Consider the following 16,436-nt stretch of genomic DNA (forward strand, 5'->3'; position numbering starts at 1 on the left):
CAACATATAATGCAAATGTGACTTTCTTATCACAACACCATGCCCGAGAAACATAACATGGGTGTTTGCTTGCTGAAGATTCAAAAGGAAACATTTGTCTTCTGTCTCTTCCCCTCATGTCTCTTTAGATAGTCAAAATAATCATTTAAAAAATTGTGAGGTCTACAGTTATTACGGTTGTTGTTATATATTATGGAGGTCACACCTCATTTCAAATACATATATATTTACACTACCAAGTCTTCATCATAGAGCACTTTTGTTTTCACATATTAATCCACAGCCTCCTCCTCCTGTGTGGCTTGAATGGAGGTGAACTCATGCAGGGGGCTGTGGATGCCTGACATGGCTGCCGTTTGATGCCCCCTGGTGCATTGGGGGGGTCGCTGCTTATATTTGTCAAGGTCAATTAATGAATGCAGGGGTAAGGCTGGCAGGATCCCCAAAATGCCCCTGGGGCTCATAAATTATCCAGAAAACACATTAAAAGACAGGATCTGATCTCTTCCAATTAAGATAATTTTGCATGTTTTCCTCACCAAATGCCTACATAGTATCCAGTCAGGTGTAGCCTACATCACTCCCTCTCCCTCCCTCCCTCAGCATCCATCCTCCAGCCTGCTACACCACAGCAGTGCCAGCAAACCATAGAAGGATGTCCTGCATGGGCTAATTCTGTCTTGCTTATGTTAATGTACAGTTTTCCCTCTCTGAGTGGGACACTGTGATCCGTCTCCTCTGTGATAAAACAAAAGAGTTTTTTTATAACGCTCCTTGAGAGGTTCAGCTGTGTGCCCCCCCGCCCCTCCACCCCTGCACCTTTAAGGCAATGGAGAGGGAGAAAAGCGGCGGAGAAGGAGGCGAGGGTTTATTCCACAGTGCTCTGAGGCAGGGCAGGTTTTAAGCGCAGGGACCAGTGTGCGCAGTTTGTGTGTGCGGCTGCGGGGGGAAGATGCGTGTGCTTGTTGCTCGCCGGACGGAGAGAGGCGGCGAAGAGAGAATGAGTTTTCAGCGCAGCTAACAATCAACTCTATGCGCTCTTTAATCCACGAAAAAAAAATCCAACTTTTACGCATTTTTCCCCCCATCTACCTAAGATGACATGTTTGGCGGTTTTCAGTGCATAGACTCCTAATTTATTTATTTATTATTTATTGATTCTTTTCTTTTTTCCGATTTTGGAGCTTTTTGTTTTTTGTTTTGTTGTTTTAATTGTTTAACCGTGGAGTTAGCGTGCGCATAGACAGTTTGTCCTATGCGTCTCCAGCCTCTGACTCAGCAGCAGCAGCAGCAGCAGCAGCAGCAGCAGCGGCACAGCTCACCTGGACCGGAGCGCACCGAGCTGAGCTCCCTCATGTTCCACGCAGAGCAGCGCTCCGACACGGGCGGACGGCTGCACTGAGGCCCGGCGCGGTGCGGCGCGGTCAGTCCAAAAAAGGTGGAGACCCACAGTTGTGGATCATATACTATCTCCCGCCGTACCAGGAGAACATCAGCAGCAGGAAGAAGCACAAACCTCCTCCTCTTCATCTTCTTCCCAACGTGAAGGATTGAGAGAAAGAGACGGAGAGAGAGAGAGAGAGAGAGAGAGAGAGAGAGAGAGAGAAGGAGTGAGAGAGGGGGGAGAGAGAGATTTGCATGCTCTCCTTTCTTTCGTTTCGATTGACTTGTTGAAGAAATAAAAGGAAGAAATAAGAAGAAAGAGTGCGGGGAGAGAAGAAGAAAAAGCATAAGCTTGGATATTGAACGGACCGGGGCATGTGGATATTGGCTCTCATCTTTTCCCAGTGCATCTTGAATGGTAGGTGATGCATTTGTGCACGTTAAACTTCAGGTTTGTGTTAATTATCCCATCGGACTGAGTGTAAAATAATATCCTAAATAGTCTGCAAGCATGTCCACATTGAAGATAGTGATATATATTTTTTTGTCCTGGCAAATTGAATAGAGCACAGGCTGTTGCTATGTCCTGACACAGGCACAGGGCTTTTTGGAGGTTTAATAGTTACATCCACATTATCCTTTATAGAGATTAAGTGTAACCACTCATGCATTTTCAACATTTAAGATTACCCTTTTATCAAATAGAGATAGGGAGAGAGAGATACAGAGAGAGAGAGAGAGAGAGAGAGAGAGAGAGAGAGAGAGAGAGAGAGAGAGAGTGGAGAAATGTAGGTTGAGTGATAGGTGCAGCCTATACTGCATGAGGAACATTTATTGTAGTTTTTGTACAATTAAATTTTAGGAAATTCTAGGCCAATAATTAAATCTCAATATTATTTTGTTTCATTCTGGGTTTGTGCCATGAAGGATTATTTACTGGCTCTAATCAAATGGCATTGGGCCTCAGTCTGGGTGTATTTTCCTACATCATTTTTAAATGCTTAATGTGCATATTAACAGTTTTCAATCACTTTTTCACATATATAGCTTATGAAAAATTATCTTTTAGTAAATAATTTTGTTGTAACACATTTGCATGTTTACATGGCGTATTCACCATTTGTTTGTTTAAATCTTAAACCTGCCTATTAATTACTTTCATACAGAACAATCAGTCACTTAATGAAACTGAAATAATTTCTTTATAGACATTCAAATACATTTTCAATTTTAGAAATCCACTCCTAAACCAAGACATATGTTGATGAAAAATGCAGTATATGTATTTGCATGCTATAAGTAACTACATTTTATTATTTTAAGTATTGAAGTAAATAACATATGACTGCAGGCATGCCTTCTGTTAGATGTATCGAGTATCTTCTAGAAAAAGGATTAAATAGGTTGGCTGTGCTTTTTTTTCTGGCATTGCACCCGCCATATTAGAAGCACAGACATGGAGTCATTTTGGATTGGAAAAAAAGAGACAAGCCCTTATCACCCTTGCCCAAGTGTGTGTCTTGCAAAATGCATCCAGATCCTATTTTGTCCAAAGTGAATTCCTCAAAAGAAAGGTTTATCAAGTGCCAATTGTGTTTGTCTTTGGACTAAAGGTGACTGATTTTTACAGCGAATACAAGAAGGGTGTGTGAGGAAGGAGGGGGGGAATTAGGAGCATAAGGGGCTGTGGGGTAGAGGGTGGGATGTGTGTGTGCTGGGGGGGGGGGGAAATTGGGGTATTTAGAAGAGCTTTTGAAAGGTAGATGGAATGAAAGGTGTTAAAAAAAAATCTAAAGTGGACATAATGTAAATTGAGAGTGGAGGGCGATGCGTCAAGCAAAGATGACAGGAAAACCATTTTGTGGCCATGCTGAAGGGTTCAATGAAGGCAGTGGTTATTTATAGGAGAGAATGGAGTAAAAGCAGTGACGGTGGTGTAGCAAAGACTCCTTTCTGTAACTGAGGCAAGACTCTTTCAAGAAACAGAGGACACTAATGTCCATTTCAAATCTTAATCAATGCTGTACTGAAATCTCTATTTGCTGAGCACAATCTATTGCTTTGGTTTTGAATGGCTTTTTCAGTCTCTTTGGTCCAGGCAACAGCGTTGCAAAATGGCTGCTGCTAGAGACATCTACATGGAAACTTTGAATGGCAGCAACAGCACTTGTAATTGTGATGAATGCTACATTTGTGGTCGCTGCTGATGCAGTACCATTCATATCGACAGACTCTGTTCACTCTGACACTGACCTTTTCTATTGATTCAAAGATTCAAACGTTGTTTTTGTGTCAGAAATTAGAATTACCCAGAGTGCATTATGACAATCCTTGCTTTATATTTTGCTTCTTTCTCTACCATGCTAAAGTGATTGTAGGCAGAATAGAAGGGCTGGGATTGTTGATCTGATGGTATTCTTTCTGCTGCACATTTGTTCTCCCTGAACAGACCTGCAAAGATTAGTCTTAATGAGCAGCTTCCATCAGAATCGTACATTTTGCACCTCTTCTGGACAGAGAGATGCTTCCTGAAATAAAGGCTTTTAGGGCTCTGGTCCAGTAAAGGATGCTGAGGTTGTCTCTATGGAGACCTGGGTAATGAGTGTTGCTGCAGTGTGGGCTTTGGGCTTTAGCAACACTGCACTCCGTTCAGGTTCAGGTGACCCTGGCAATGCTTCCTGATAGATTTCAGCCTGTCACTCTTTCTTGATAATAGTTATGAGAGTCACATTTCATATAATCTCATTAATTGATCTAATTTAAATGCTTGATTGCTGAAATGCTTAAATGGATCTTTGTCTGTTTAGGTTATCATTTTATGGCTGTTTATGTAGATATTGATATTTGCATTGCCGGTTAGTAGAATATATCTTTAAAAGATTACAACCACAGCTAGCTTTGCAGTGGTCATTTATGAATAGTATCAACTGTACAAACTCCATTTTGCTCTGAATTGCCATTGAGGACACATTTGCAAGCTCATCTACAGTAGATATAAACAATTCACCGCTGTAGAGAGTAAAATGTGTTGTAGAGTTCACTTCGGTGGTGCTTGAGCTTTTAAAGTGCTCTTGCAGAAGTGTCTATTAAAACCTAAATGGAATGGGAACAACATATTCCAGTTATGAAGCGATGAAATTGGGGAAATGGCATAATGTTGTTTTTGCTCAGCTACGCCAGGGGGGAAATCTGACACATGCTCAATTGGACACTAATAAGCTGTGTAAATATACAGCGAAGCTCCTCAATTGGCTCTTAGTATCATTCTGTGCATGTGTATTTTTAGCTTTCAGTTTAGGATGGTGAGGGGCTGCTGGAGAAAAGGAGCCTCCGCTTATTAAAACATAAGCATTTTCAGTATGACTTAATCCAGACTTCAAACATGACTAATGTAGGAGAAGAATTTAGTTTCTTTTTACATTTTTTCCAGTTCAGATCATAATAGCAACAGATTGAACACAGAAAACTGTCTCCCAGGTCCTTCATGCTGATTTTAGAGGATTAAAGATACAAAACGGCCTGACATCATCAGTTAGACTCTTCATTTTGATCAGGAGTAACCAAGGCATTGTATCAGGCACAGAGGAGAGGTGGGTTTGCAATAAATATATCACACATATGGACATCATTAAATGGTGTGTATCCATATAATTGTACCAATTAAGAGCAACTAATTGATTTTAAAATCTGTGTGTTGTTTACTGAGTCATCTGTTGTTTTATCAGTTCTGATAGTTTCAAGACATGGATTACACAACTCTGTCCCCTAGAAATTGTATTTATATACCACTAATTTATGTTTTTTATCAACCAATATAATGAAGAATCATTTTTAATCAAAGTGTCTGCAGAATGTTCATAATGAATGTAAAACTGTAAAACTGTAAAACCTTCACTGACAAAGGATTTCATTTGTTTTCCTACAATATCTGCTTGTAGCAACTAAAGCACAATTAACATTTGTTTATGGTTATATTTAGCCACTTGGTCACTTGGTTAAATGTTAAAAAAGTCAAAAGTGACTTAAAGCACGATGCAGGACAAGTTTGCTTTACTGAAATTCAACCAAAAGCACAATCTTTCACAGTCATACTTTCTAGGAGACAGGGGTTTTGTCTCAAACTGTCATGAAGACACAGCATTGCATTTCTATCCACAAACCGGAATCTTTTTTTACTCACATGGTGCTATAATGGTGAAGCATTTGTCCAGTCTTTAAGAGGAGCTTGACGATTTGATGTTGTATACCAAGTTTGATACTATTTTATTGTTTGGACCAGTTATCGCCAGTCAAAACAGCATTGCTCAGAGGTCACATTAAGGCCAGTGGGAAACTAGGTCTGTGCAGACTGGTGTCTTTTGGTATACATGTGTCACTTCGTATAGAGCCAGGACGGGCTGACAGAGTCACGGCAACACACATCAGCAAACAACAACTGAGCTCAGCTCCTCAGTCGCACATTAATATCAGCACACCAGTCAACACAATGTAGGACACTGGAAATGCTGCGGTTATTCTTTTTAAGTAAGTAGTATTCATGTCTTGATGTGTTTTAGTTCTGACCAGAGCTACTGTATTTACTGATGCTACAGTGTATTCATCACACAATGATTTTTGACAGTGGTAGAATATTCAAACATTTATTTAATCCACATTTTTAGCATTACATGTTATGATACTTTGTCGTCACCACAGGCTATTATTTCTTCACTATGTGTGCGTAGTAATGACCTGAGATTGATCTATTATTATACACATGGTATTTCAGATTGTGTGTAGCAAGGCTTTTCCCTTACAAGACTGGAAACACAAAATTAACTTGAAATGAAGTTAAATGAAATTATTTTATACTAATTTCACAAAAAATCTGTAACACAGACTCATTCAGTAACACGTATTCCGGTTGTTTGAATTTAGGTCAGAGCTTTGATTCTTTATTGACTTTATATTTTCAGGCTCTTAAAGGTGTACAAGTCAGATTTAGGAAGATTTTTTTATTCTTTTGTTTTAATTTTGCATAAATGTTTCAGTAGAATGTATTAGTGGCATGCTGTTTTCATGGAATCACTAATCACACCAGGATTTGTCAGCGCCTTCAGGTCGAGATCGTTGTGTCGCCCCACTGTGTGCGCTTGCGCCTTAGCTTGGCTGTTCAGATGAGAGTAGACTCAAGCATATGTTAATGGATGCACATTGAACTGTTAAAGGTTTCATTTAACCCAGACCAAAATGCTTAAGGAGATGATGGTGTGTACTGAGGCAGAAAAAGAGGAGGAAGAGACGGGGAAGAGGGACACAGAGTCAGCTTGTGTTATGTGGTATCTAAAGCTCAAAGATTCATATCAAATCAGGCTGGTTTTCCGTGCAGAAACACGGCTATGTTAAGCACTTTCCAATATATCCGACAGTTATATTGTTGGACACAGATTAAGACTCCACGATCTTTATTGCATATCCAATAGGTAAAAGACAAGGCTTGTACTTCATCATTTTGTCCAGTTATAGTTCACAGTTCTGAGTGCCACAGTCTATTTTTACTGTATAAGTGTGACATTGCTTTTACTTGTACAGTATGGTTAAATAATGTTAAAACAATACTTTCTACTGCTTTTGCTGGTGACTGCATCTGTGATGCAACTGACATAACAACGGTGTGATGATTTATTAAATGTCAGGAAAATATGAAGTTGAATTTAATAAGGTCAGGGCAAATGGGGTAGAAAAATGCTCTGCAGTCATTTGAAAGCCAGATACTACAACAGCTATTAAGAGACTTCCAAGCTTGTGAATGTTTTATTGATAAAATAAACATTGTTATAGATGCTTACCAAAATATGGCATTCATATACATCTGCCACTTCATATGGATGTCACAATAACAGATTACTGGTCTTTAATTTGTTAATAACTCATCAACTGTGACTGAATTTGCATCCAAAGTCAGAAAGCACACTTACAGAATATTGGTTTTGGTTTGGTTTAAGTTTTCTATTTGAATCAGGCAGTAATTGTAATTGATACATCATTACACTTCAGTGAGATAGCAAAGCTTGTAACTAGAATTCCTTTGACATTTTGTGTGACATCTATTTCCAGTGGTATTGCAAAATGGCAGTGCATGAATGTATAATAGTGCAATAAGACCGTGATACAGTATTTTTTTGCATCTGTTAACTGGACTGGTGACTTAACAAGTGGACAATTAGTTGTGTTGTTTGTGTCTGTAGGCTTTCATCATAAAATAGGGCAGTAGGTTAATGCTGTGGCCACGCAGGTACAGCAAGACGTAAGCTAAGTTGAGCTTACCTTGGCCATTGCTCTTTGCTCGTTGTGTAGTTTATACTTGATGTCTAACATGGCAGATAAATATATTTTTTATTTGGAGAAACTAAAAACAGATGGTGACGTTTTCTATTCAGACCCAATACAATGACATTTTTGGGCTGGATGGCAGCTCTAGCTCAGCTAAGATGACCCACTGCAACTATTTAATAGCCAAGGAACCTCTGTGAGATGGAGTGGCCATTTAGACTGACCTCAGCCCATAATGTACACATGTAATATCTGCTTCACAGCCTTTATCATTCTAGACCATTTTACATATTTCCCTGTTGTGGTCATGGCCCCTTCTGAGATCATGATAAATGCAGTCATAATAAAGACAGACATGGAAAGAGCTTTGTTGTGTTCACTGAAGTTAGAACAGAGATTGGCTTAGCTGCTGTTGTCAGGTATAAAGATATTAAAAGCCAGAGGCAAAAAATGTTGGAAGACAAATCAAGGGGCTTTCTCTTAAGTTGTCTGCACATTATGTTCATACACAACCAATTTGCAATAATAATTCTCTTTACTGGCAACGTTCAGAAGCAGGGTGACATTCATAAAGTGCTGCGAAACGGGCAAACACAGCGCTTTAATCTTACCCCAGAGATCAGGGTTTGTGTTCATTCTTGCATTGACATTTAAATATTTATCCAGAGCATTTTTTCCCTTAATCTTACCAAATGATTTTAGTTGCCTAAACCTTTGTCAAGCTTTAGTTGCCTTGATGTTGAACTTTTTGTGTATCTTGATTGCTTATCTGCAAAATACATCACTAGTATGGAGCATATTTTTGGTCATAATTCAAATTAAAAGTGCCAATAGAAAATTTGAAGAGATCAAATTAAAAAAGATTATTATTTTACTACATTACTAGGAATAACTAGGCCATAATTAAATTTCAAAAAGAAAAAGGAAATTGAAAAAGCAAGTTTAAAATGTAAAATGATCATTTGAAAATGTAAAGTGACAATGAAAAAAGTGAAATTTAAAATGGAAATGCTCAAACTGAAAGCTTAAATTGTAAAGATTTCATGGAGCCTAACACACAAAGTCACCAGTGAAAGGAGCGTTAACAACGCCACCACAATTCCCTATCGGTCTGACGGCGAGGAAAAGAAGCGGACAGTGCAGCAGGTAAGAGGCTAACATTAGCGACTAGCTACATTTGCTGGCATGTATGACTAATGTTATGTTGATATCATGGCCACTTGCAAATAATAAACAGGCAGTGTCCAGTCACTTAGGGAGCAATATGCTCTAAGAAAAAAAATCTTCTTCCTGCAGTATTTTCACAAGGGTCTGCCAGGATTCGCTGGCTAACAGTGAAGACCAGCTGATTGGGCTAACGTAACCGGTTTACAGACATCTGCATGTGACAGATTTCATTACAAGATTTATAGCGTAGCCTACTGCAGGTTATTATTTAGCCACACTATTTGTGTAGTTGTCCCTAATGTATTAAGTGTGTGAAGGAGTTTTCTACTTCATCGAACTGACCATTAATATGTTTATGTTTGATGCTAGCATCACCGGCCGTGGTGACTTGGCTGCCGTCAGCTGATCTTCTGCTAGTCCTGCAGCATTGGGTCACTAACATAACATAATCTGTCTTCTATGGAAAGATTAAACAATCACAGCTAACACTGTAGTTCGGTGTTGTGTTGCTACTCACTTGAAGTCAAACAGGAGGAACCACAGAGGAGACTGTTTAACTGTTTCCACTATGCCATATTTCAATATCTTAATACAATATATTCTGATTTAGAAAAGCTTGGACATTTTGTTTTTATCAGAGGATCATCATAACCTCCAAGTATTGAATTAGACCCGAGTACACAGCAACAGGGAAACATGGTCATGTATCAAATCAAATCACATTTATTGGTCACTTCACTGTGTACACAGTAAGTATAAAGGCGACTAAAAGTCTTGGGTGCTTGCTCCACAACAGTGTATCTGTATAAGTCACAGACATTACCCAATACAAGCTCTACTGTTTTTCTGTTGCGCTGACCTGTCCTCCTCCCTGCAGACTGAGATGTTTCACCTGAACATCGCAGTGAAGGAGCTCTTGGTGTCACAGCTTTGGATCAGCGGTCTGCCGCAGTGTTTCCAGAAGTGCTCACTGGGTCACAGTACAAGCTGGACGTTACATACACAGCTGATTCTGTATCCACTGGCTCAATGGACACCACTAGGCTCAGGACTTTTTCTCTCACTCAGACACATTGACACTTTATCAAAGTCTTGTATTTTATTTTATCTTGTACAGTTTTTTTTATAGTTTAGCCTATACGATCTATAATTACCTTGTTTTATTTTGCTTATTGTATTTTGCTTGTTATAGCTTGCTATTCCCTACTGTACATTTCTGTACTCCCTGTAATTGCTGCTGTTGTTGCACCTGAATTTCCCCTAGGGGATCCATAAAGTGCAATCTTTTCTTAACCACTAAAGATGACTGTAAAGTAACAGTACACATTTGTTGCTTTACATTATTTGCTTCTGAAATTAGAAAGATATGACGGTTCATTTGGCTGCCAACTCACAGCCACAGGTTTTTATTAACTACTATTATATTCATTCAGTTATGATTATGTAGTTAGTCATTTGTCCTGCTCTTTGGAAGAATCTAACGGTACTATTTGTATTTGAATAAAAGTGGAAATAGGTGTAACAATTCTGTTACACTCCTAATTTTAGGATAATAAAGAGTTATAATATGTGTTTTTCAATAAACTACAGAAGGTTCCCACACTAGGTGTCAAACCCAGATCTCCCAAAAACAGTTGACTACACTAACATTCAACCATGCCTCCGCTCAGAGATGGAGACAGTAATGCCACCTCACTGTCTCTATTGTCATAGTTTGAGGTTTTGTCCTGTTTCCTGTTTTATTTTGTAGTGTTCTCTTCCCCTTGTGTGCCTTGTGGTTTTACGTCCTGTCTTTGTTTGCTTTCCCTCCAGTTAGATTGTTGGCCCCTCCTTGATTCATTGCACCTGTGTCTTGTTGTCTCACCGACCTTAGTGTATTTAGTCCGGGTCTTTTCATTTGTTCGTGGTCAGGTTGTTGCGTTGTCATGTGCATTTTGGTTGTGCTTTGTTCCCGTGTCACGTATCCTGGCTTTTGTTACCTATAAGACTTTTGTATTTTTGCCTGCTCCCTGTTGGATTTTGCTTGTTTGTTGGACTTCTTCCCTGTTGTTTTTACCGCTGCCTGCCTCAGGCCCATGGTCGCCGTTGGTCGCGGCTTCCATGTTCTCTCCCTGTTCTGCCCTCGCCGCACTGGAAGAGTGTTTGCTTGCAGTATATAATAAAGACGGTTCCTACCTCATCCAAATACCACTTCCTTGTGTTCTGCATTTGGGTCCTTAGGTGTCATATAATGCATGATCTATCTGTGCACTTTTATTTGGAAAAAAAAACTTTTTGAAATATTTGTATGAAATAAACCCAGTATTTGCTTTTCTGAATACCGTATTTGGCTTCACACTTCCTGAGTCATGGCGCTCCTATTTAAGTTAAACATGAAGACTATATCTGTTAGTACCGGTATTCAGTTTGTTCTGATCCTTGTTACAGCCAGGCACCCAATACAATTTGAAGATTGGGAGTTGTGCACTCTGCCTAAAGTCTTTATTGTAAATTAGATGAAGGAGAGATAGCTGGGGTTGGAGATCTGAATGCAGTTGAAGTTTGGGAATAATGGCAGAGGAGATGGCGTGGGCAGTGGTGAATGGGGAAGTGTGGCTGGCTGTCCGGCAGAAGGCAAACGGGAGGCAGGGAAGCAGGCGGTGATCCTGTGGTACAAGAAACAAAGGTTAATCACGAGGAAAACGCCAAACAAACGCCAAAAATCTCAAAGAACAAAAGTTTCAGAACTGTTTGGCCGAGGTGTAGCGACCACTGGGGTTGAAACAACAGTCTGGCGGTGAGCAGTTGAAGAGCACACAGTTACTGAAATGCTGTTAAAACACGTTCAGACTAAACGCAGCCTATTTTAAAAAACTCACTTTCAAACCACATCCTGCAGCTGCACCACGATCCTGCTCATTCAGAAATATTAGCATATAATCTCCAATATTATGTATCAGTGCGACCAATCACATCATAGCGATAATTATTAATTGATCCTACTTGTCTAAAGCTGCATTCCTATTTTTCTAATTTAAACTAGGATTACACATTATGTGCAATAAACATTTTAGTGGCGCTGCTCTAACAAGCTGACAGCTGTCTTGTGTGCTCAGAGTCACAGTATTAGAAAAACAGAAGGACATGCAGAGGTTTTATTCTGAGTGACTTGATGCTGTGGAATATTTGAATTTGAGGGCAAAAACCGCTGTTCAAAGAAATGACTGACAGCGCATAAAAGCAGTAACTTTAGACAGTGTAACAAACTATTATCCAACCAGGATTTAGATTCTGACCGTAAACCTCCGCTAACTAATGCGCTTCGATACGCACTTTGATATGGATTGAATCAATGAAGAAATGAAACAGCTAGTCTGGCTCTGTAAGAGGGAGGAGACAGAGAGAAACTCAAGGAGCGAGCAGGTTAGGTTCACAGCTACTGTGGTACAGCTACTGCGGTAACTGACCCCGAGTTTAAGTTACCTCTCTTTCTGGAACGGAAAACCCATCTCAGGCTTAACAAACTCAGAGTTTTCACTAAACCCGCTTTCTGAAACTGGGCCCAGCTAACCGCAGCCAAACACCACGGCCAGTGATGCTAGCATCAAGCATAAACATATTAATGGTCAGTTCGATGAAGTAGAAAAGTAGTTTGTGTAGAAAACTACACAATTAGTCTGGCTAAATAATAACCTGCAGTAGGCGACGCTATACATCTATCATCCCTTACAGTAGCCATTTAATGCACTGGTAATGCAGATGTCTGTAAACCTGTTAAGTTACGTTAGCCCAATCAGCTGGTCTTCACTGTTAGCCACTTCACTGCTAACAGTACTGCAGGAAGAAGATTTTTTTTTTCATTTACATACAGCTTGAAAATCCAAATGTCAAATACGAAATGGCAAATGCTTAATGAAAAGGTAAAATTTACAATGGAAAATGGAAAAAATAAAATTTAAAATGATTAATGCCAAATGGTAAAGTGCAAATGCAAAAAATAAAATAAAATAATAATAATAATAATAATAATAATAATAATAATAATAATAATAAAAAAAATTCTATTTAAGCTTTTAATTTAAGTATTTTCATTTAAGCGTTTCCATTTCCCATTTTGAGTTTCACATGTTGATGTTTCTCTTTTCTTAATTCAATTTCATTTTTACAATTTAATCTTTCAGTTTGAGCATTTCCATTTCAGCTTTTGCATTTTAAATTTCACTTTTTTCATTGTCACTTTACATTTTCAAATGATCATTTTAAACTTGCTTTTTCAATTTCCTTTTTCTTTTGGAATGTAATTATGGCCTGGTTATTCCTAGTAATGTAGTAAAATAATAATCTTTTTAATTTGATCTCTTTAAATTTTCTATTTGGACTTTTAATTTGAATTATGACCAAAAATATCCTCCATACACCAGTGGACATCTTGTTCAATGTGAATATTTTTGGCTCATTTGTTGCTTAGGTGGTATTGCATTATTCCCCAAAGTGTGTTTTTCTAATGCAAAATGCTGTAGCTGCATTATGAATGTTATTCTTAGGAAAAAAGTTGGGCCACTGGCGTGATGGAATTGTTGCCAAACGACCCCGGCAGAGACTCTGCCTGTTGGGGTTTCTTCACACCTGTCTGCATGCACAGAGAAAATGTAGATCTCTGAAAAGAGGAGAGGGAAGTGAGTAAAGTACTGACAGAGACCCTATCCCTTTTCTGTATGTCCAAATACACCCAAAACAGCTACATTCTAGATATACAGTAAGATGGTGCTGTGTAAGCATGTGCTACCTGTGTCAGTTTAGGATTTTAACTACCATAAAAATAACTCATTAATATACAGTACAGTAGAAACATTTTGAAGCCCAACAATTTCTCACATAGCAGTGTTTCTCGTCATTTTCTGTTTACACGTGTTGTATCATTTAGTGTCTTTTCTAACTTTGTGTAACCTTTGTGGTGAGGCCAAAGCAAGACCCAAATTCGTACTGAGGTCTAAAGTTGTATCCCTAAACAGAGAGTCTAGTATTCTTGTGAAAATTCTGACATTTTAAATAGCATTTCCTACACGTTTACATCATTCTTGCACTGCAATTATTACTACACATTTACTGTATTTTCTTAAATTCTTTAGAGACAGAACATGTAAAAAGTATAAAAAAGACAGTACTGTTCAGCTCAAACAGCACATAATTCATGTCAGTGATATTTTAAATTGTGCTGACGACTTCTAACATGTAATACAGATTATGAATGAATATTTGTTCCTCAACGACAAACTTAAAGCAAGTCCAATAATGACAACACCCACAATGAAAACACTACTACAAGATGTTGTTATTACTGAAAGCACAGTACATTTTGAACCTGAGACTCTCAAGTGGTCAGGTCCCTGTGCTGCAGTCTTTGGAACAAAACAAGCAGAGGTGACCTGGGAATGCTACGGTAACTAAACATTGGTTGAAACACCCGTAATATGGTGCACCACAAGAGCAGGGTGTGGCTGAGATGGAATAGAGAGAATGGGAATTAATATATATATAAATAAATAAATAAATAACAACATAAAATAACAAAAACTAAACATAGTAATAATACAAGTTATTTTCTTTTTGTGAAGAAAACTGAATATTAAACTACAAAAGAAATTATCAACAAGAAATTATGAAATCAGGACCTCACTGGCACTTTCTTCCCCTGTGGCTGACTATTCGACGTATTCATTAGGCGTAACCAAACCACGCTGATTAGCATTCAAAACCCAGCTCTGTTCCTGTAGCCCGAAATGTGTAACAATTTCAAACATTCTCGCAAATGTTTCATTAAAGTGTTGCTAGCCCCCAGCTCCATTCCGCTCCAGTCTCCACTCTATCAGGCCTTCCCCAGAAGTGATTATGCTAATTGCTGTTTGATCAGATGATTAAATTATAATTTGATTAATCCCAGGCACTAAATGCTCTGAATACGCTGATATGTATTTTGCTGCCTGGCTGTGTTTGCAGAGCCCCTTGTCACCAGGCAGTCTGATACACACAATCCAGGTATAGGACCGGGAGAGATACATGTAAGGCTGCATTGAGAGGTAGTTGAACATGAATGAAATGCTGTTTTTGATGTACTGTGGTCTAGTAATCACAGAAAACACGATGATTAATAAAGGATCACTCTCGTCTGTGTGCAGATTGAGTGCAGCTCTAATGCAGATCACTGCCATTTTCTCAGCCATTGCTTGTCTCTGTTACTCTCAAATGACTGTGTATCCATCAGGGTGATTTATAATAGTGCTCTATAGACAGGCTCCTGTAGGACTAAATAATGAGGGTCCTATATTATATGCCCAATAGGATCCAGTGCCCCTGTGGCATCACAAAGAGTATTTTTAGTATGGTTATTGTGTGATTTAAGGTCAATTGAAAAATGAGTTGAAGTGATGTTTGAAGAAGAAAACTTTAAGATTTCTAAAAATCACACACAGACTCACATATGTAACAGATTGGCTCACTGTGCGTTTGCAAAGTAGCAGTAAGGGAGGGCTCTCTCCTGCAGTGGGGTTACTGAAGAAACTGCTGCCTTTGAGGCAAATGGAGAGCTGGTGAGAGGAAGGGAGGCAGGGATGGAGGGAGGGAGTGTTGGTGGGTGGGTGGGTGTGTGTGTGTGTGTGTGTGTGTGTGGGGGGGGTTCTGAGGCACAAGAGGATGGCTGTGAGGGGAAAAGCAACAATGTCTAGTCATCTGACCCACAATCCTATTTAACCTCAGGACTTTGATTTGCCCTCCACTGTCAACTGCCAGCTTATTTCGCCTCTTTGTTTCTCTCCTGCAAATGGCTTTTGTTTTCACCACCCCGAGATGATGCAAAACAACACGGCAATAAAGCAAAATTCCATCCTGTTGTAGCTTACTACAAAGCTAAAGAAAGTAAAGCATTCAAAATGTCTAAGCTTTTATTGTGATAAGTGATTCAGGCAATACTATATTCTGTTTATCCATTGTGATGCAATTAAACCATGAGATTTTTTTAATAATTACTTACTAATACATTGCATATTAAACACCACCATTATATAGATGTTTGCAAATGTGTTCTACGATCATCTCTATAAGGCCTGTAAATCAATGTTAGTAATGCATACAATTAAGGGGCAACACTCGCACTCTTGCATAAAAAAATATGTCATCCAGCATTTGGAACTCAGTGCTAACGTTTGAATGGACATCACATGTTTCAGGTAGAAACAGGCATTTTCTTTGTGAGAATTATGTCTTCCATCTTGCATTTTTGCACTACGGAAAGGATTTAGTCACCTACCACCTTCTTCTCTTTAGCATGTTTTGAGAATGTATTCTAGAAATGCACATTTTCATCAAAATGGGCCATTTATACACCAATACAGCATCTCACTGCTTCCTCAGTGTGAATTACTGGTTCATAATCTCAAACAAGGCCCAAGGAAGGAAGTTTTCATATCCCACACACTTGTGTTAGTGGAGAGGTGCCTTGCATGGAGTATTTGGCAGGCCGAATAGTGCAGCTGCACTGATCGGACAGAAATATGAGTGAGAGTATTGCTTTTTCTTGGTTTGTTTTAGAATTCATTAGA

The 16,436-nt window shown here is 38.9% G+C and overlaps 1 protein-coding gene across 4 annotated transcripts in view; it reads left to right on the forward strand.

The window, feature by feature from the left end:
• The first annotated feature begins 664 nt into the window (after nt 1–664).
• Nucleotides 665–16,436, forward strand: part of dscama (Down syndrome cell adhesion molecule a) — a 106,707-nt gene continuing 90,935 nt past the window's right edge. The window contains exon 1 of one of the 4 annotated variants that reach the window (XM_044222782.1): nt 665–1,801. In XM_044222782.1, the coding sequence (XP_044078717.1) occupies nt 1,759–1,801 (43 nt within the window). In that variant the 5' untranslated portion in view covers nt 665–1,758. The remainder of the gene's footprint in view (nt 1,802–16,436) is intronic. The other 3 variants (XM_044222781.1, XM_044222779.1, XM_044222780.1) reach the window with 3 other exon arrangements.

This window comes from Siniperca chuatsi, linkage group LG14 (genome assembly GCF_020085105.1).
Source record: "Siniperca chuatsi isolate FFG_IHB_CAS linkage group LG14, ASM2008510v1, whole genome shotgun sequence".
In the NCBI taxonomy this organism is placed as follows: domain Eukaryota; kingdom Metazoa; phylum Chordata; class Actinopteri; order Centrarchiformes; family Sinipercidae; genus Siniperca; species Siniperca chuatsi.